At 44.5% G+C, this 22841-nt stretch overlaps 1 protein-coding gene across 1 annotated transcript in view; it reads right to left on the bottom strand.

Annotated features, from left to right (window-relative positions):
- Window positions 1-22841, bottom strand: part of IL18RAP (interleukin 18 receptor accessory protein) — a 120579-nt gene that overhangs the window by 58131 nt on the left and 39607 nt on the right. Inside the window, exons 6-7 of the mRNA XM_029604832.1 lie at window positions 16382-16568; window positions 10361-10429 (exon numbers count right to left, since the gene is read on the bottom strand). Of these exons, the coding sequence (XP_029460692.1) occupies window positions 10361-10429; window positions 16382-16568 (256 nt within the window). The remainder of the gene's footprint in view (window positions 1-10360; window positions 10430-16381; window positions 16569-22841) is intronic.

Raw genomic sequence — 22841 nt, 5'->3', positions numbered from 1 at the left:
AGGTATCAAGATTAAGAATTCAAAAGCATGGAAAAGGTGCACAGCAGCACCCCAGATTGGCAAGAAATCCTCAAAGTATAAGAGCTGGAGTATGCCAGGAAGATACAGGCAGAAAGAAAATTAGGTGTAAAATCTGTGTATGGCAGCAAGGCCGAGCTGCACAAGGATCTGAAGGTAAAGGATATGGGGTATAGCATTAAGGTAGAGTGGCATGGGAGATACCAGTCATTCCTTTGGAGCACGCAGACAACCATAGAGAGAGGGGGATGACTCTTTCTGTCAAAGTATGGCTGCACCTGGCTGATCCACCGTCCAATAGGATATGTTTGTGTCTTGGAGTAAGCCACACACATCATAGCTAGGTAGTAGGTAGGTACCCAAATGCACAGTACAGAGGAACTGCTAGTGGGCCATGAAATTAGTTATGGTTCATGAAGTGGTGCCACAAGTGTGCAAAACAATGGATAACCATGGCAAGAGCAAGATATGGCAAGAACGTGAGTCCCATAGATGAAGAATGATATTAAAATCCTGAAGAGTGTTTCAGTAAGTTTGTAATGCGATGTATGGCTAGGGCCTCAGTGGTAATGGCTGGAACATGGCATGCTGCAGCTGTGACAGGCCTCAGTGGTAATGGTTGGTTTGAACATGGCATGCTGTAGCTGTAAGTAAGTGACAGGCCTCAGTGGTTAAGGTTTGAAAATGGCATGCTATAGCTGTAAGTGACAGGCATCACTGCCAATAGTTGGAATAAAGGAATGGAGAACACCGTTGCAGCATTGACTGACTACACTCTTAACTTAAGAGCCTTCTCCTGGGAGACCCGGTTATTTGTTAAGTTTAACGAGCACAGCTAAATGAGGATTATCAATGAGGACCTCCCAAAGCTTTCAACAAAGTCATCTAAAAGATAAGTGTTTTTTATGTGCATCTAAAACTTCAAATACATTTTTTGTGAAAAGTAGAGCGACATTAAGGCATTCTCAGACCTTATGATTAATCCATAGCATCATTTGAAAAGTCAGTCATCTAACCAATAGATGGGGTTTTGGAGTGCTTCTATGAAGGCCTCATTCTAACATCTTTGGTTTGTACAGGTTTTCAGTGGCATTTTCACTTTTTTCTTATTTGATATTAATTCTAGGGATGTGAATCATTTTTCTGACGATTGAAAATATTGGAAGATATTTTCAAAGTCGTCAGAATTCGGGAGGGCCCCTGAACCCGATAGGAAAACCCCACGAAATTGGCCCACACCATCAATTGCTCCTACCATGTGACAGGGGCCGGCCAATAGCACGGATACCCTGTCACATGCTAAGGGCAAAGGGCCATCGGCACCATTTTGATTAGTGGTAACCGATGGCCCGAGAGCGGGACATCGCTCCTGGGACCACCCTCCCACATCCCCCACCCTCCCGGGGGGGCTCCAGGAGGGTGGGAGATGTGAAAGAATTACATTTAAAAGGTTGGGGTGTATTTTATTTTTTTCGGCACAACACAGCCGATTAAAATGGGTAAGAATCGCGGGAACAAAGATTTCCCGCGGTTTTTAGCTGAACTGGATACTGGAAACGAGTCCGGTACCAATTCACATCCCTAATTAATTCCATTTGAGGTTTACTTTATATGTATTTATAAATAGTTGGAATATGGCATGCTGTAGCTGTAAGTGAATGGCCTCACTGGTTAGGATTTGAAAATGGCATGCCATTGCTGTACGTGACAGGCCTCAGTGTGAATGGTTGGAACATGGAAAGTTGTAGCTTTAAGTGACAAGCCTCAGTTAATGGTTGGAACATGACATGCCGTATCTGTAAGTGACAGGCCTCAATGGTAATGGTTAAGAACATGCCATACTAGAGATGTGAATCGTGTCCTCGATCGTCTTAACGATCGATTTCGGCTGGGAGGGGGAGGGAATCGTATTGTTGCCGTTTGGGTGTGTAAACTATCGTGAAAATCGTTAAAATCGTGAGCCGACACACTAAAACCCCCTAAAACCCACCCCGACCCTTTAAATTAAATCCCCCACCCTCCCGAACCCCCCCAATGCTTTAAATTACCTGGGGATCCAGCGGTGGTCCAGAACGGCGGTGGTCCGGAACGGCCCCCTCAATTGAATCCTGTTGTCTTCAGCCGGCGCCATTTTGCAAAATGGCCGCCGCAAAATGGCGGCGGCCATAGACAAAAACGATTCGACGCAGGAGGTCGTTCCGGAGCCCCGCTGGACTTTTGGCAAGTCTTGTGAGGGTCAGGAGGCCCCCCAAAGCTGGCCAAAAGTTCCTGGGAGTCCAGCGGGGTTCAGGAAGCGATTTCTTGCCGCGAATTGTTTTCCGTACGGAAAATGGCGCCGGCAGGAGATCGACTGCAGGAGGTCGTTCAGCGGGGGTTCCGGACCGCCGCTGAATGACCTCCTGCAGTCGATCTCCTGCCGGCGCCATTTTCCGTACGGAAAACGATTCGCGGCAAGAAATCGCTTCCTGAACCCCGCTGGACTCCCAGGAACTTTTGGCCAGCTTGGGGGGGGCCTCCTGACCCCCACAAGACTTGCCAAAAGTCCAGCGGGGGTCCGGAACGACCTCCTGCGTCGAATCGTTTTTGTCTATGGCCGCCGCCATTTTGCGGCGGCCATTTTGCAAAATGGCGCCGGCTGAAGACAACAGGATTCAATTGAGGGGGCCGTTCCGGACCGCCGCCGTTCTGGACCACCGCTGGATCCCCAGGTAATTTAAAGCATTGGGGGGGGGTTCGGGAGGGTGGGGGATTTAATTTAAAGGGTCGGGGGTGGGTTTTAGGGGGTTTTAGTGTGCCGGTTTTCCTGCCCTCCCCCTTCCCCCGATTTACGATTTTTTAACGATAAATCGGGGGAATTGGTATTGTATCGTGGCCCTAACGATTTTTGACGATTTAAAATATATCGGACGATATTTTAAATCGTCAAAAAACGATTCACATCCCTATGCCATACTGGGACAGACCAAGGGTCCATCAAACCAGCATCCTGTTTCCAACAGTGGCCAATCCAGGCTACAAGTACCTGGCAAGAACCCAAAAACTAAGTATATGCCATGCTAGTAACATCATGTAACTGTAGCATGGATTATTTTTCCCTATATGCATCACCTTGCACTTATCCACATTAAATTTCATCTGCCATTTGGATGCCAAATTTTTTACTCTCACAAGGTCCTCCTGCAATTTATCACAATCTGCTTGTGATTTAACTACTCTGAATAATTTTGTATCATCTGCAAATTTGATTACCTCACTCATATTCCTTTCCAGATCATTTATAAATATATTGAATAGCACGGATCCCAGTACAGATCCCTGATGCACTCCACTGCCCACCCCCCTCCACTAAGAAAATTGTCCATTTAATCCTACTCTCTGTTTTCTGTCTTTTAACCGGTTTGTAATCCACGAAAGGACATCACCACCTATCCTATGACTTTTTACTTTTCCTAGAAGCCACTCATGAGGAACTTTGTCAAATGCCTTCTGAAAATTCAAATACACTACTTCTACTGGTTCACATTTATCTACATGTTTATTAATGCCTTCAAAAAAGTGAAGTAGATTTGTGAGGCAAGACTTGCCTTGGGTAAAGCCATGCTGACTTTGTTCCATTAAACCATGTCTTTCTATATGTTCTGTGATTTAAATCTTTAGAACACCTGCCACTATTTTTCTGGCACAGAAGTCAGGCTAACTAGTCTGAAGTTTCCTAGATCACCCCGGAGCCCTTTTTAAATATTGGGGTTACATTAGCCACCCTCCAGTCTTCAGGTACAGTGCATGATTTTAATGATAGGTTACAAATTTTTACTAATAGATCTGAAATTTCATTTTTTAGTTTCTTCAGAACCCTGGGGTATATACCATCTGGTCCAGGTGATTTACTGCTCTTTGGTTTGTCAATCAGGCCTACCACATCTTCTAGGTTCATCATGATTTGGTTCAGTCCATCTGAATCATTACTCAAGAAAACCTTCCCCGGAACAGGTATCTCACCAACATCCTCTTCAGTAAACACCGAAGCAAAGAAATTGTTTAATCTTTCCACGATGGCCTTATCTTCTCTAAGTGGCCCTTTAACCCCTTGCAGGCTTTCTGCTTCAGATATATTTAAAAAGGTTTTAACTATGAGTTTTTGCCTCTATGGCCAACTCTTTTCAAATTTTCTCTTAGTCTGTCTTATCATTGTCTTACTTTTAACTTGCCAACGCTTATGCTTTATCCTATTTTCTTCAGTTGGATCCTTCTTCCAATTTTTGAATGAAGATCTTTTGGCTAAAATAGCCTCTTTTACCTTATCTTTTAAACATGCTGGCAATCATTTTGCCTTCCTTCCACCTTTCTTAATGCATGGAATACATCTGGACTGTACTTCTAGGATGGTATTTTTTAAAAATATCCATGCCTCTTGCACACTGCTCCTTTCAGTTTTTTTCTATTTTCCTCATTTTATCAAAGTTTTCCTTTTGAAAGTTTAGCACTAGAGACATGGATTTGCTTACTGTTCCCCTTCAGTCATTAATTCAAATTTGATCATATTATGATCACTATTGCCAAGCAGCCCCACCACCATTACCTCTCTCACCAAATCCTATGTTCCACTGAGAATTAGATCTAAAATTGTTCCCTCTCTCGTCAGTTCCTGAACCAATTGCTCCATAAAGCTATCATTTATTCCATCCAGGAACTTTATCTCTCTAGCATGTCCTGATGTGCTATTTACCCAGTCAATATTGAGGTAATTAAAATCTCCCGTTATTACTGCACTATCAATTTGGTTAGCTTCCTTAATTTCCCTTAACATTTCATTTTCCGTCTCACCATCTTGGCCAGGTGGATGGTAGTATACTCCTATCAATATACTCTTTCCCCAATACACCAGAGATTTCTATCCATAAAGATTTGACTGTGCATTTAGTCTCATGCAGGATCTTTATCTTGTTGGACTCTATGCCATCCCAGACATAAAGTGCCACCCCCGCCTCCCAGATGCTCTTCTCTGTCATTGTGATATAATTTGCACCCCAGTATAGCTCTGTCCCATTGGTTATCCTTCTGGCATTAGCATATAAACATTGGTTAGACTTCTGGCATTAGCATATAAACATTTTAAAGTGTCTTTTGTATTTTCATTCTGCTTTTTAATTGATAAGGATAAATTGGAATCTTTTAGCTCAGGTGAGATTTTAATTACAGGCACTTGAACTACTTTTCTTATTATTGGAACCTCACTCTTGGGATGCCCTAATTCTAATGCATCATTAGTATCCTTTGAAGATACCTCCTTCCGAACCATGCGCTAGGGATGTGAATCATTTTAGGACGATTAAAATTATCGTCCGATAATTTTAATATCGTCTTAAACCGTTATGGAACACAATACAATACAGATTCTAACGATTTATCGTTATAAATCGTTAGAATCGTGAGCCGGCACACTAAAACCCCCTAAAACCCACCCCCGACCCTTTAAATTAAATCCCCCACCCTCCCGAACCCCCCCCAATAACTTAAATAACCTGCGGGTCCAGCGGCGGTCCGGAACGGCAGCGGTCCGGAACGGGCTCCTGCTCCTGAATCTTGTCGTCTTCAGCCGGCGCCATTTTCCAAAATGGCGCCGAAAAATGGCGGCGGCCATAGACGAAAAAGATTGGACGGCAGGAGGTCCTTCCGGACCCCCGCTGGACTTTTGGCAAGTCTCGTGGGGGTCAGGAGGCCCCCCACAAGCTGGCCAAAAGTTCCTGGAGGTCCAGCGGGGGTCAGGGAGCGATTTCCCGCCGCGAATCGTTTTCGTACGGAAAATGGCGCCGGCAGGAGATCGACTGCAGGAGGTCGTTCAGCGAGGGTTCCGGCGCCTCGCTGAACGACCTCCTGCAGTCGATCTCCTGCCGGCGCCATTTTCCGTACGGAAAATGGCGCCGGCCATACGCGTATGGCCGGCGCCATTTTCCGTACGAAAACGATTCGCGGCGGGAAATCGCTCCCTGACCCCCGCTGGACCTCCAGGAACTTTTGGCCAGCTTGTGGGGGGCCTCCTGACCCCCACGAGACTTGCCAAAAGTCCAGCGGGGGTCCGGAAGGACCTCCTGCCGTCCAATCTTTTTCGTCTATGGCCGCCGCCATTTTTCGGCGCCATTTTGGAAAATGGCGCCGGCTGAAGACGACAAGATTCAGGAGCAGGAGCCCGTTCCGGACCGCTGCCGTTCCGGACCGCCGCTGGACCCGCAGGTTATTTAAGTTATTTGGGGTGGGGGTTCGGGAGGGTGGGGGATTTAATTTAAAGGGTCGGGGGTGGGTTTTAGGGGGTTTTAATGTGCCGGTTTTTCGATTTTTCGATTTTTAACGATTTTTAACGATTTTTCACGATATTTTACCCCCCCAAACGGCAACAATACGATTCCCTCCCCCTCCCAGCCGAAATCGATCGTTAAGACGATCGAGGACACGATTCACATCCCTACCATGCGCTGCTGAGCGACTGTTGGCTTTCCCCTTTGTTCTAGTTGAAAAGCTGCTCTATCTCCTTTTTGAAAGTTAGTCTCCCCTTTCCCCAAAAGGCTCCCCAGTTCCTTATTAAACTGAATCCCTCTTCCTTGCACCATCGTCTCATCCACACATTGAGACTCCGGAGCTCTGCCTGCCTCTGGGGACCTGCACAGGAACAGGGAGCATTTCAGAGAATGCTACCCTGGGGTTCTGGATTTAAGCTTTCTACCTAAGAGCTTAAATTTAGTTTCCAAAATCTCTCTCCCACATTTTCCTATGTCATTGGTGCCCACATGCACCATGACAACTGGTTCCTCCCTAGCACTGTCTATAATCCTATCTAGGTGACGCGTAAGGTCTGCCACCTTTGCACCAGGTAGGAATGTTACCAGGCGATCCTCATGCCTACCAGCCACCCAGCTGTCTCCATTCCTAATAATCGAATCACCAACTATGACTGCTGGCTTAACCCCTCCTGGGCAGTAGCCCTGGGAGATATCCTCGGTGCGAGAGGAGAATGCACTACCTAGAGAGCACGTCCTTACTACAGGATGCTTTCCTGCTGCACCCGTTTGATGCTCTCCAATCATGAGACCTTTTTCCTCCAAGGCAGCACCAGAGCTGCCAGTGTGAAGTTGGGATTTGGCTACTATGTCCCTGTAGGTCTCATCTATATACCTCTCTGTCTGCCTCAGCTCTTTCAGGTCTGCCACTCTAGCCTCCAGAGATTGGACGCATTCTCTGAGACAGGAGTTCTTTGCATCGGATGCACATGTACAACTTCTCACCGGCGGGTAAAAAAATCATCATGTGACACTCGATGCAAAAGACTGAGAGGCCTACCTCTTGCTGCTGGACTGCTGCCTTAATCTCAGATTTGTTCAGTTCCTAGTTAAGTTTTAGGTTGCTATGGGAGTAGGAATGTGTCTAATTAGGGTACTTTAAATGTATTAGTGCATTCACTATATGTCTGGTAGTAGCCTACAGGGAAATGATCAAACTCTCAATAAGGTGTGGGGAATTCATGAAGTGAAGTTAAAAGGCTTTTTTTTTTTTTTTTTAGTGTGAAAGTGGCACCTGCCTATAAATTAAAGAATAAGCTAAGGGAGGGTGGGAGAGGGAGGGTTAGGAAATACAAACACACTAACTTCTTATTAGCTGCCTTACTGACTGACTATTTAAAAATAAACACAAAATAAACTATGCCAAAAATTTTTGAGAGTATATTTCTGTCCCTTCCCAATCCCATCCCCCTCCCCTCTCCTTACCAAACATGATAATATAATAGTCAGACACAATCAACAAACATCAACACTCTGCTGTTAATTGAAAAAGTAAATAGAACATGAAAAATGGAAATAAAAGTTTTAAATACAAAAAAAATAAAATAAACACACTAACTTCTGTTTATTAGCTGTCTTACTGATTATTAAAAGCACAAACACACCAACACACCAAACAATATACCTCAATAGTTTACTTCTCCCGAATATTTAAAAAAAAATGTATACATGAGTCATAGGCATCAGGGCTGGTTGCTATGGAAACTCCCACATTACCTGCCCAGCCTCAAGCTCTATCTTCTCAATGCAGCTTTGAGAAAGGGGCAGGGAGGGGGTGGGGCAGGGCATGGCTAGAGATGCCCGGCACAGCGGCCATTTCCCAATATGATGGGGGATCACATGTTGGCAGGGTGCCGGTGCGTGCAACCTGCGCCTGCCACTAGGCAGGCACAAAAGGTAAAATATAAAGATTTTAGGTTAGGGCTAGGGAGCAGGTAGGTTAGGGGAAGGGGAAGAGAGATTAATATAGGGGGTTGGGAAGTTCCCTCCCAGTCCGCTCCAAAATTGGAGCGGACTGGGAGGGAACTGAGGAAGGCCGCGGGCGTCAGCACTCAGGATGCACAAGTGTGCACCCCCTTGCACGTGCCGACCCCCAATTTTATAACATGCTCGCACCTGCGTGCGCATGTTATAAAATTGGGCGTCCATGTATGTGTGCCGGGTAGCTCGCGCATCTTTGAAAATCTACCCTGAGTGAATTGCATAGCAATCACTTTTACAGTGGCTGCTGTAACATTCACAGAGCAGACCTATTCTTGATGCCACTTTTCTTAAAAACACAACTTTTTCATTAAACTACGGATTTTACTATTGCCCAGGATACCTCAACCATGTGTGTAGGTTAATTGGTAGTGCATTAATTAAGCATCCACAGAAACAGAGGGACCGATGCAATTAAAATGTGCTGGAAGCGGACGCTGACTTTTCAGCACTCGCTTTCCTAATGCGCCCCCGGGTGCCCCTCCTGGGGTTGCCATGCAATATTTAAATCAGGGGTCGCGTTGTCAAGGAGGCGTTAGGGGCATTTTTGTTTTTCCTACATAATAGCGCAACAATATTTAGGAAGATATACAGAAAAGCAGTATTTTCTGCTTTTCTGTACAATTTTTGGGAGAGCTCAGAAATTAACTCCTGCTCAAGGCAGGCTTTAATTTCTTAGCGTAAAAATGTGCATTTTATACACATTTGTTTTTTCCATTGCAGGTGAACCGCTAATAGCCTCATCAACGTGCATTTGCATGTGATGAGCACTATTACTTTCGCTGTGCATTAGATGCGCATTGCAGAGGCGCTAATACCCTTAGTGCCAGATCTTAAAAAATACGCGCGGGCGTAGATTTGTTCACGCAGCACAGCGCAAACAAATCTACGCCCGATTTTATAACATGCGTGCAGCCACACGCATGTTAAAAAATCCGGGGTTGGCGCATGCAAGGGGGTGCACACTTGTGCACCTTGCGCGCGCCGAACCCAGGGGAGCCCCAGTGGCTTTCCCTGGGTTCCCTCCGGGTTTCCTCCGAGTTCCCTCCCTCCGAGTTCCCTCCGAGGCCGCTCCGAAATCGGAGCGGCCTCGGAGGGAACTTTCCTTCCGTTCCCCCTCCCTTCCCCTATCTAACCCCCCCCCCCCAGCCTTACCTAAACCCCCCTACCTTTGTTGCATTAGTTACACCTGCCCAAGGCAGGCGTAACTTGCGCACGCTGGCCAGTTGCCGGTGCGCCATGCCCCAGCACAGGCTGCTGTGTAGGAGCACTAGGCCCCGCCCCCAGACTGCCCCGCACCACCGCCACACCTCCAGCCACGCCCCGGACCGTAGCCCTGCCCCGGTCCCGCCCCACCCTTTTTTTTAAGGCCCGGGACATATGCGCGTCCCGGGGCTTGCGTGCACCGCCGAGCCTATGCAGGTGCAGATTTTCTCAGGTTACGTGCATATGTTACCCGCATAGCCTTTGAAAATCTGCCCCTTATTGCATAAGGGGATTAGGTAGTGCCTCTAGAACCTGCTCAGCTGAGCACACTGTATTGCATCGGCCCCAGAGTGAGTTACTTACTAGTATAGAGATTTGTATATGCACATACCGTAAAATGAACAATGGCATAGAAGTATGATAGTACAGCGCTCTCTAATCTGTGTTACTCAAATGTTTTTGCTAGGAGCTAGAAATGATTCAGAATAAGGGAAGGAAAATTAATTGATTTACTTTTATAATGTACTGCAATTAATCAAGTTAATAATAATAATAATAATGTTTTTAGTTTTGTGTTCATTTTGGGCCTATTGTAGAACTTTAGAAAATATGACCAATGATATTTAATTCTGAAAACTAATTTTTGCAAATGTGGAAATTATTTCTGAAGCTATTCTGTAAGAACAGATCTTAGTGATAAAATGATTTGTAGCAGACTGAACAGGATAACTGAACAAGTCTTTAACCTATCAAGTGTTTCTCTCTTACCTCTTGTTTAGATTAATTGATATACTCGATTTCATAAAATAAAATCTCAAAATTACCAAGTTCCACTTCCATTGTAGTGTCCTTTTGGGGATCCAGAATAGTTGGTGTGTGCTTTGTATTTTCCGCTGGAGTATAAAATAAAAAAAGAAATATTATATGTTTTTGTAAAATTTGTTTGTGGGAGAATAAAATAATAGTACCAGTTTGAGCTATGCACAAACACTACAATACACACAAATCTACCTAATAACATGTTCATAGTCAGTATATAAGTATTGTGCTAACAGAGAGAGAGAAACTGAGACTAGCTGTAATAGCTTTTCCCTAGATAGGTATTTGTATCACTAGAGTAGGCCCACCTAGTAACTCGAGGTGAGGGTTAGGTAGTGGTGTAGGGGGATAGGGGCCACTTTGACATTCAATGTGAGACATACGAACAGAACAGTGGTCTCTTCTGAAGATCTGAGGATCGACAGAGAGAGGAAACTCACTCCAAGATGAGATTTGAGCAATGTTCTCTCCACCTAGCTTGATGTTACCCAGGTAGAGTGTCCATCAAGCTAGGTTGAGAGAACATTGCCCAAATCTCATCTTGGAGTGAATTTCCTCTCTCCGTCGGTCCTCTGATCTTCACATGAGAGCACTGTTCTGTTCGTACGTCTCACATTGAATGTCAAAGTGGCCCCTAACCCCCTACACCAATACCTAACCCTCACCTTGAGTTACTATGTGGGCCTACTATAGGGATAAAAATACCTAATCTAGGGAGAGGCTATTATGGCTAGACTCTCTCGGTCTAGCACATCATAAAGTCTGAAAAGGTTAGCACAATGTATACTAACATCTCTTTGCATAGGTAAATAATGCAAATTGCGATAAACTGTAAATTAGCACAAACCATACCCCTTTTTCTATCACATGCAATACTTATCGGATTTTGATAAATCCAGGCCTAAGTGATGACATATATCTGGCTAAATAGCACTGTGGCAACTTATCCAGCTAAATAGTGCTGTTTAAGACTTATCTGGCTACATAAGATAGCCGGATAAGTAAAACAATAAGCACTGCTTAGCCTGATAATTAAAATAGACAGATAATTAGCAATTGAAGATTTATTTGGCTATCTTACTTATCTGGCTAAGTAGTGCTTTTTAAGACTTATTCAACTAAGTCAAAATTTATCTGAATAAGTGGCGGACATCTGCTGTGCACATGCGTTTGTGCTCCTAATATTAATCATTTACACAAGAAAAAGAACCTCACCTTTTTTCCTTAACACTTGCCGACTTTTATGTGCTTCCATAACCCCCAATCCAATATGGGGATTCGTGTGTCCAAAACACACGTCCAAATCACTGCGTAGCTAATAGTGCTCATCACATGGAAATTCATGTAGATGAGCACTATTAACTAATCGCCATGATCTGATACATTTTCCACGTGGCCAATGCTCCCTTGCAACATGGCAAATTTTGGCGTAAAGGTATGTCACGCTCAAGGGCGCACTGAAAAAAAATAATCCTGCTTTCTGTGAATTCTCCCAATAGTATTGTAGCGAAAACAAGTAGGAGGAACAAAAGAAAGTAATGTTTATGTTTTTTTAAAAGTCTTTAAAAAAGAAAATTCTGGACATCCAATAAACACACAAGATACACGGTCCAGGCCGTTTATCTCGTGTGTGTTTATCTTGCAGTGGGAGAAAACAGATGCTCGTAGATTGAGCGTGCTTTTTCCCAACCCACTTGACAGCCACCTCTGTGCGCCCAATGCCGAGAAGGCACTAGGGATGCATATTTCTCCCTAGCACCTCCTTTTATTGTGACCCCTCATTTAACTATCAGATCATCTGGCCAGGAAAGGTGGCTGAGTGCCCGTTTTCTGCACACATTTATTGTATCAGCCCAACTGAGCTCTGGCCTGTTTTACAACAGACATTTACTAAGGATGTGCAGAACACAATTTTTCATTTCAGTTCATTTTTTCGTTTTGAGTGGGGGGGGGATTCATTTTTTCAGTTCATTTAATGTTTTTTCAGTTTGGTACATTTCCCATATCCTCTCCCCTCCCCCAACAAATAATTTAAGAAGCAAATCCCCACTCCCAAAACAAAAGAAAAAATAGGCATCTTCAGGCCCCTCTGATCATGCTCCCATGCCTCCCATGTTTCCAGATCTAGGGATTAGCAGGTCAGGCAGGTCCTGTACCTGCCTGGTCTTTGTAATATGGTGCCAGGCTCACTTATGCAAGCCTGGCAGGTCAGGTTCATTGGGGGGGGGGGGGGGGGGGTAGACGTTTGTGGCCTGTGGGCCGTTGTGCTGCTTGCAGCTTGTAAGTCAGGGATCCTGTGGTTTAAATTTAAAGCATTGGCTTCAGGGGAACCGATTGGTTCCCACTTGTTTCGGGTATCTGGGAGTGGGCGGAGTCTGGATGGTCTCCCTGACACGCAGCTGGGCAAGCCTCAATTGCCCGCTGCTGCGCCTGATGCTGCATCCCTGGTCTGATGGCTTACCGTGGTTTTGGGGCCCTGGCAATGGAGTCCAAGGAAGTGGCGTTGCCAGGTGGGGAGCCGACTGGTGGCTTTGGAGAGGGCCAGTGGTGGTGCGGGTATTGAGGCTGCTCCGGCAGTGGTAAGTTCGGACACGGGCGGTTCCAGGGTGTGGGCTTCACGAGCCCGGGTGCGCAGTGGCAAGGCCGCGGTGGTTAGGAGAGGGTGGGTGCTTCAGCTGCCTCTTTGATCCCCAACACGCGGTCTCGCAACAGCCCCCCCCCCCCCCCCCCCCCCATCTGGTGAGACTCCTGGGTCTTTTCCGGTGGCTGTGCCTGCAGTAGTTTCACACACGGAGTTGTCTGGTGCTGAAGCTGGGGGTAGTGCATGTGTCTGAATACTCAGCTGGGGCTGGTTCCTGGGGCAGATCCAGGGCCCAGGGGGGCAAGGGGCATGCCAGGCTGGGATTGCAGTGGCCCCAGCGGTCGGTTTGATAGGTGCAGGCCTCCTGGGTTGAGAGGGCTCCTAACCCCATCCATTTGGTGGCCATGTTTCCGTGGTTGGGGAGGTACCCAAAAGTAGAGGCCGCGCTTCTCTTGTTTCACAGTTTTGAACATGGTTTTCACATTCCCTTTGTGGGTCCAGTGGGGGTTGGGGGGGACAGAACTGTCCGTCAGTTCGGAAATTGGCTCATGTGGTTGCTACAAAATTGCAAAATGAGATCAACTCGGGTCCTTTGTTGATATGTAGAATTGATATGTTGATATGTAGAATTGCGGGTCCTTTGTTGATATGGTTTTATCTCCTTTATCGGTGGAACTGAAGAAGGAACCAGGAAATTTTCGCTTAATTCATAATCTTTCGTTCCCGGAAGGCAATTCTGTCAATGATTACATTCCCAGAGATCTTTGGACTGTACGGTATGCTTCTTTTGAATTGGCAGTAGCTGTTGTCTGTTGTTGCAGCATGGGGGCCTTGATGGCAAAGGTGGACATCGAGTCTGCCTTCTGGCTGCTCCCTATACACCCAGAGTGTTTTTCCTTGTTGGGTTTTCATTTTCAAGATGCATTTTATTTTGATAGATGCTTGGCCATGAGGTGTTCAATCATGTGCACTTACTTTGAAGTCTTTAGTTCGTTTGTTTAATAGGTGGTTGCCAAAAAGGCTGGTGTAGCAAACATCGTGCACTATCTGGATGACTTTCTGTTCATAGGTGACTCGTCTTCGTCGACTTGATTGCATTTTCTGCGCTGTTTTCAGAGGACTGCCTCACATTTTGGGATCTCCATAGCTGAAGGTAAGACAGAGGGATCCTGTACTTGTCTGGCTTTTCTAAGTATTGAGTTGGATTCTGTCGAAATGAATTTGCGGTTGCCGGTGGAAAAAGTGTAAATTATGAGGGATGTCATCTCCAGGGCGCTGCTTGCAAAAAAGCTAAATGTTGCTCCCGTCGGTCGCAGGTGGCTGCGACCTTTGCTGCTCACCTCTTTTCTCTATCCAGCTCTGAGTCTGGGAAGGAGGGCGACCTTTGCATCTGTACACTGACCCTCATGGCATGACTGGGATGGCGTGGGTGCTCCTGGCAGCCAGCTTACATCCAGGGCTACCTAAGGCACACGCGCGTACGTGCCTGCCCCCTTCTTAGCACGTCATGACGGGAACCTCGGGGGCGTCCCCACCGCATGATGTCATCAGCCTACCATATCTATTTATTTATTTATTTAAATTTTCTATACCGGTATTAGGAAAAACCATCATACCGGTTTCCAAAGTTTCACAATATAAAATAAAATAAAAATCAATACAGACAGTATAAAAACACATCCTAAAATTATTCGATTTGTTACAATATTTTTTATAAAAGGCCTAAAAAAAACCATATAATACCAAAACATTCAACACCCTTTTTTTCTCAACCTCTCTTAGCACTTATCTCCGTATAGAGCTTGTTTCACAAGTTACTGGTGCCTTCATTGAATGTTTGTTGAAAAAGCTATGCCTTGACTTTTTTTCTGAATGTTATTATGTTTGTTACTAATCATATCTCAACCGGTAATTTATTCCAGAGTTTTGGGGCAGCAAGTGACAAAGCTCTTTCTCTCACTGACGTCAATTTTGCCAAAACCATAGAGGGAATAGATAGTAGGCCTTTATTGGCAGATCTTGAGTTTCTTTGGGGTATATGTACCCGTATTGCAGCGTTCAGCCATTCCACCTTCTCCTTGTGTATTGCTTTATGAATAATACAGAGGGTTTTAAACTATATACATTGTTCAATTGGTAACCAATGAAGTTCTTTTAATATTGGTGTAATATGTTCTTTTCTATTGGTACCTGTAAGTAGTCGTGCAGCAGAATTTTGCATAATTTGTAATGGATGGAGTGTTGAATGAGGCAGTCTGAGCAGTAAAGCATTGAAATAATCAATTGATTGAAAAATTAAGGCTTGCAGGACTGTTCTAAAGTCTTTTGATTTTAACAGTGGTTTTAATCTTTTTAAAATTAACAATTTATAGTATCCTTCTTGTGTCCTGTTTGCGATATGATTTTTGAAGGTTAATTCTTGGTCAATATAAACTCCCAAATTTAAGCTCAGCTGACTTCCTTGCTATTTGAGTTAGCAAGGATTCCCGTCCTGCTACTTCCACCATTCTGGGACTTCGCTTCGCTGTCCTTCTGAGTGACCCAGTTACCCGCTCCTCAGAGGCCTTCCCACATTCAGGGCTATCCGCTCCTCGGAGGACCATTCTCTCTCGCTACTCATCCTGTGAGTTCCTGCATTGCTCCATGGGTCCCCTCCTGTTCCAGTCTTGGGTCTCCTCGACACCTGACCTGCCTTCTTGCCGTCTACTTACATAGTCTCAGTGAGTACAACACCTGCTCATCTACCTTCGTGGCACGGGTTCCCAGGTTACCCTGCTTGTGGGCCACTAGCAGCGCCCAGCTGTCATCACTGCCTCCGGCCTACTCCGCTCCGTGGACCACTACCGGAGTAACCAGCACAAGCTATGCCTAGAGACGGTATTCATCCACTGACTCCTAGACTCGCTTCACGGATCATCATTGGCAGTATAATAAAACCTTTCTGTTGTCTTTCACTACTGAGACATTCGCCTGTTGTAGTGAGCACCCACAGGGCTCCTCCCTGTGGGTGGAGTCTATGCTCACCCCCCCAGCATGCACCGCTTGCACATGCGCACATGGATTTTAAAATCCACCGCGCATGTGTGCACGGATATCGTATTTTATGACACACACGTGTTATAAAATAGCCGCGTCCATGTGCGTGCACCAGGAACCGCACGCACATGGATGCAGGCACGTTCCTTTGAAAACTGACCCCTATATTTAGATTTATTTATTAATTTTTTTAGATTTTTATATTCCACTTTTTGCACTTTTTTCAGTGCTTCAAAGCAGATTACATTCAGGAACGGTAGGTATTTCCCTGTCCTCAGAGGGCTTACAAAGGCACAAGGACTCCTCATAGAGTAATAACCACTCTGTAGAGGGCATTTTTGGCATGCCATTTTATTGGAAACAGTCAGATATCTAGCATTTTAGAATGCAGACTTACTCTGTTACATACCAATCACAATCACCTTGAGTACTGCTCTCATTATCCACTTATTGGTGATGTCACACAGGCTGGTGTTATCACACTGAACGTAATCACACGCATAAGTTCCAGTGTCGTGCTTGTCAATTCTGAAGAATTCAATTTTGTTAGGCTTAACTTCCACTCTTGGTGATGACATGACAAATGCTTTTTCATCCTGTAAGAAAAAAACAGATTGTTCTCTGCTAAAGAGCCAATTTACTAAGCCTTATTAAAATGGAGCACTGACACCCCATTTTAAAGCAAGCAGATACCACAGCATTATTTATTTATTTGTTCGCGAACATTTGATATTCCACTTTTTGCCAGTTTTGGTTTACAGAAATTGACAGGTATAACATGGTTAATATAGTTAACACTGAGGGCCATTGTATGGCATAAGGACCAAGTGTGGGTAAAACTTTTATATTCCTAATGAGCCGGCTGGGGAGAGGCCTGGTTGAATAGCCTTGCCTTGGTTTTTTTTCTGAAAAGCGAGGTAGTTTGGTTCTTGGCGGATGAGCAAAGGAACCTCATTCCAGGCCTTGGGAGCTCTTAGTCTTGTGCAGCTCAATTTGGCAGAAGTCAGGGTCGGGGAGGAGAGAAGGGACTTGAGGATCAGAGCTCTCTAGCCAGGGTGTAGAAGAGGCAAGGAGACAGGTGAGATACGCCAGGGCCTGTTTGCTCACACATTTAAAAATGAAGGAGTAGGCTTTGAATTTAATCCTGGTTTCAATCAGTATTCATTGTAGTCTGTAGAAGATAGGTGTTTTGTGGTCTGACGGTTTATCCTCTACCAGAAATGGCAATACACATTCCAATTGCTATTACTGTGCTTCTTAAAAGGGCAGTAAGCCCTCAGAAATTGCCCTCTCTACACTCAAAATCCCCTACCAAAAGCCCATGCCAATGTCACCATTCAAAATGGCATGGCTGAGCAAAGACTTCTCTTTGTCCCTTATGTGAAGTCAGCCATGATGAATATTTTGGATGACGATGCTGGCAGAGCTAGAGTGACTGAGGAATTCAATGAGAATTTCCACTGGGGGGGGGGGAGCTTTCATATGCAGGGTGGGCTTGTTACTCAGGGTTAACTGCCCCTTTTCAAAGCATGGTGTGCGTGTTTTGGGGGTGGGAAGCGGCAGAGATCACTGGCAGGCACATAAGCCTGCTGATGCTGTTGGAGAAAAAGTTGACTATACCTAGAGGTATAATTAACTTTTCATGGACTATGCTAGACTGTAAAATTTATTGTAATCCATGTTAATATTAATGAGCTGTTTTGCATGCATTTGTATAGGACTCAGGTCTAGATTCATCAAAATGCTATACATTTCAATAAGGTGAAGTGTCCAAACAGGAATTTTCTTATTTTGAGCTGATCCTGGAGTGGGAGAGAGAGAGAGAGAGAATGTGTTCACAAGGCTCTCATAGTAATCAACTCTTTATACCACTTTAGGACAGCAAGCTAGTAACTCGAGGTGAGGTTTTGGTGGTGGTCCAGCAGCAAGAGGGGGGCTTTCCAGTCTTTTGCATTGAGTGTCACATATATGATTTTTTACCCACCGGTGAGAGATCGTATGTGTGCAGCCGGTGCAAAGAGCTCCTGGCTCTCAGAGAACGAGTCCAAACTCTGGAGGCTAGAGTGGCAGAGCTGGAGGAGCTGAGGCAGACAGAGAGGTACATTGATGAGATCTTCAGGGACATTGTAACCAAGTCCCAAATCCAGTCTAGTAGCCCCGGTGCTGCCTTGGATCAGAAAGGTCTCCCAGTAGGAGAACATAACCCTGGTGTAGCAGGAAGTGATCCTGTAGTAAGGACCTGCTCTCCAGGTGATGTATTGTCCTCTCACACTGAGGACAAGTCTCCTAGGGCTACTGCCCAGGACAGAAGCATTAGGTCGGCCATCATAGTTCGTGACTTGATTATTAGAAATGCAGACAGACACATGGCTGGTGGACATGAGGACTGCCTGGTAACTTGCCTGCTTGCTGCAAAGGTGGCAATCTCTGAAATGCTTCCTGTTCCACATGCAGGTCTCCAGAGGCAGGCAGAGCTCCAGAGTTTCAATGCGTGGATGAGACGATGGTGCAGGGAAGAGGGATTCAGTTTTGTAAGGAACTGGGAAACTTTTGGGGAATGCTGAGACTTTTACGAAAGGATAGGTTCCATCTTAAACAGAGTGGAACCAGGCTGCAGGCGCTAACTTTTAAAAAGGAGATAGAGTAGCTTTTAAACTAGAACAGTCACTGAGCAATGCATAGTTTGGAGGAATATATCTTTGAAGGATACTAATGAAACAGGAGAGTTAGGGCATCCCAACAGAGAGGTTCCAGTAAAAGCAAACGTAATCCATGTGCCTATGTGTAAAAAATCACCTGAGCCAAAGATTTCTAAATTATCCCTATCAACTGAAAAGCAGCTTGTTAATACAAACAAAAAAAGTGCTTTGAAATGTCTGTATACCAATGCCAGAAGTCTAAGAACTAAGATGAGAGAGTTAGCATGTATAACAGTAAATGATGAGATAGACATAAATGACATCTCAGAGACCTGGTGGAAGGCAGATAACCAATGGGACAGTGCTATATCAGGATACAAATTATAACACAATGATAGGGAGAATCAACTTGATGGGGTGTATGTCCGGGAGGGTATAGAGTCCAACAGGATAAAGATCATACAGGATAGGGATGTGAATCGTTTTTTAACGATTAAAATTATCGTCCGATAATTATAATATCGTCTTAAATCGTTATAGAACATGATACAATAGAAATTCTAACGATTTATCGTTAAAAATCGTTAAATCGTGTTAGTGCGCACTAACTCGAGTTAGTGCGCACTAACTGAAAATGATACAAATTGACACTTTCCAGGTCAGTAAAGGTCAGTTAGGAATGAATATGTGTTCCTATTGGCTGGCTGCCCTCTTATCTATTGATGTTAACCAGGTTCCCACTGAGGTGATGGTTGGGGGGATGGGAAATGGAAATGGAAACTCAGGAACACTAACAGAAAATGATACAAATTATTGACACTATCCAGGTCAGTAAAGGTCAGTTAGGAATGAATATGTATTCCTATTGGCTGGCTGCCCTCTTATCTATTGATGTTACCAAGGTTACAACTGAGGTGATGGTTGGGGGGATGGGAAATGAAAACTGTTGGTAGTTGACAAAAAAAGTAATGTGATCAGTCAATATGACTAGAACCTGTGCCCTATTCCTGATACCAGGGGTGTTGTGATCTTCCTGCACTCAGTGCCCTATCCCTGATACCAGTCTGAGACAGCTCCCTCCCTGCATTACTAGTGAGAGGCTGGCTTCACAGACAGGGGGGAGCTGCCTGACCCTCACTCCTGACTTCCCCCATGTCCCAGCTAGTGAATGGTGTGTGGGTGAGGGGGGGGAGGATGGTGAAGTCTGAGACAGCTCCCTCCCTGCATTACTAGTGAGAGGCTGGCTTCCCAGACAGGGGGGAGCTGCCTGACCCTCACTCCTGACTTCCCCCATGTCCCAGCTAGTGAATGGTGCGTGGGTGAGGGGGGGGAGGATGGTGAAGTCTGAGACAGCTCCCTCCCTGCATTACTAGTGAGAGGCTGGCTTCACAGACAGGGGGGAGCTGCCTGACCCTCACTCCTCCGGGGTATTGTGATCTTCCTGCACACAGTGCCCTATCCCTGATACCAGGGGTGTTGTGATCTTCCTGCATGCAGTGCCCTATCCCTATTAATACCAGGAGTGTTGTGATCTTCCTGCACGCAGTGCCCTATCCCTAATACCAGGGGTGTTGTGATCTTCCTGCACACAGTGCCCTTTTCCTGATACCAGGAGTGTTGTGATCTTCCTGCATGCAGTGCCCTATCCCTGATACCGGGATGTGTGCAAGAAGATCCCAACACCCCCGGTATCAGGAATAGGGCACTGTGTGCAGGAAGATCACAACACCCCTGGTATTAGGGATAGGGCATTGTGTGCAGGAAGATCACAACACTCCTGGTGTTAATAGGGATAGGGCACTGTGTACATGAAGATCACAACACCCCTGGTGCCAGGGATAGGGCACTGTGTGCAGGAAGATCACAACACCCCTGGTGTCAGGGTTAGGGCACTGTGTGCAGGAAGATCACAACACTCCTGGTATTAATAGGGATAGGGCACTGTGTGCAGGAAGATCACAACACCCCTGGTGCCAGGGTTAGGGCACTGTGTGCAGGAAGATCACAACACTCCTGATATTAATAGGGATAGGGCACTGTGTGCAGGAAGATCACAACACTCCTGGTATTAATAGGGATAGGGCACTGTGTGCAGGAAGATCACAACACCCCTGGTGCCAGGGTTAGGGCACTGTGTGCAGGAAGATCACAACACTCCTGGTATTAATAGGGATAGGGCACTGTGTGCAGGAAGATCACAACACTCCTGGTATTAATAGGGATAGGGCACTGTGTGCAGGAAGATCACAATACCCCTGGTATTAGGGTTAGGGCACAAGTTCTAGTCACATTGACTGATCACATTACTTGTTTTGTCAAGCTACCAACTGTTTCCATTTCCCATCCCCCATATACTGTCAGTGGGAAGCTTGGTAACATGAATAAATAAGAGGGCAGCCAATAGGAATACATATTCATTCCTAAACTGACCTTAACTGATCTGAAAAGTGTCAAATTGTATCATTTTCAGTTAGTGCGCACTAACTCCCAGTTAGTGCGCACTAATCGGAAAAAACGATTTTTAACGATTTTTTAACTAAAAAATCGTGCCTAACACGATTTTCTTGCCCTGCCACACGATTTCTATCGTTAAGACGATATGGAAAACGATTCACATCTCTAATACAGGAGACTAAATGCTCAGTAGAATCTACATATTTTTTTTCATTTTTATTAAAATTTATTGATCGCCTGTCACAGGTCTAGGTGATTCACAGTAAAAACATACATAAAATAATTTGATAACATACCATACAAATAATAAACATACCATTAGCATTCAAAAAAAAAAAGAAAACAAACAAAAAAGACATTTGCCGAAGGAAATTCGTATTGTTAGTATTCACTAACCGTGCTATTCCATCATTATATATTTTAGAAGAAATCATAAGCATATTGAGGGAGAAAGACTATCTTCTATGTGCAACTCATCAGTTATTTAGAACATTCTATAAGCATGTTGAAGAAGAAAGTCTTTTAATAAACATCTACATTTTTTCAAGTTATCTTGTGTATGCAGCTCAAATGGGAGGAGATTCCACAGAGCTGGAGCAGCTACAGAGAATGATGTTTCTCTCATAGAGGAAAGATGCGCGAGAAGGACAGAGGGTATATTGAGTAAGCCAAGTTGAGAAGATCTCAACCCACGAGTGGGTTTGTAGATACGTAACAGAGCATTAGTCCAAAGTGGCGAATCTGGGCTAAGTAATTTAAATACTGCCATGGCAATCTTGTATCCAATATGCTCAGAGATGGATAACCATTTCAAGCTAGAAAGATCTGGTGAAATATGCTCAAAACGTTTAGTATTGGATACATGTCTAGCAGCTGCATTACGTAGTAGATGCAAAGGTTGTATAGTAACTTTGGGCAGCCCTATTACCAGACTATTGCAATAGTCTACATGCGGAAAAAGAATAGCTCGTACCACAGTATGAAGATCATAATCATGAAGCAGAGATCAAGCAAAGTTTATAGAACCCAGATTTAACAATTACTTTGGGATTTAAAAGATAGAGTTTCATCCAGCAAAATTCTGAGGCTTTTAACAGGTTTGTTGAGTGGAAAAGAAAAATTATCAAGAGTAATGTTATTTTTTTGTGGCACAGAATGAGGCCGATGTATCAATAAAAATTATGTTTTGTTTGTATTAAGAGAAAGTTTATTTTGATGATTGAGAAGAAGTAGACTGATGATTGAATTTAAAAGATTGAGAATGACCGTTAAGATAATCAATAAACAATGAGAGAACCACTCCAGAGACACCACATTCACGAAGACGAAAAAGTAGAATATCATGATCGACCGTATCAAAGGCCAAAGATATATCCAATGAAACCAACAGGTATTGCTGACCTCCAACAAGACCTCATTTAATAGAGTTAATAAGAGAAATGAGAAGGCTCAGTATTCATACCACGATGAAACCCAAACTGATGTGAGTTTAGAATTTCGTTATTTTTGAGACAATCAGTAAGTTGTTTTAATACAGTGCCTTCAATGATCTTGGCTACAAATGGCAATGAAGAGATTGGTCTATAATTTGCTGCATTATTAGCATCCAAATGTGGCTTTTTTAATAGAGGTTTAACTGAAGCAGATTTCAAACTGTTAGGCATCACTCCTGAATTGAGTGAAATGTTCACGATGGAAGTAATGGATGAACTCAAAACATCAAAGATAGCTTTAAAAATTGATACTGGAATATTTGTCATAGGACAAATTGTATTA

This window comes from Rhinatrema bivittatum, chromosome 5 (genome assembly GCF_901001135.1).
Source record: "Rhinatrema bivittatum chromosome 5, aRhiBiv1.1, whole genome shotgun sequence".
Classification (NCBI taxonomy): Eukaryota; Metazoa; Chordata; class Amphibia; order Gymnophiona; family Rhinatrematidae; genus Rhinatrema; species Rhinatrema bivittatum.
Note: the sequence above shows the minus strand (reverse complement) of the source record. Positions and strands in the feature narration are given on the sequence as shown.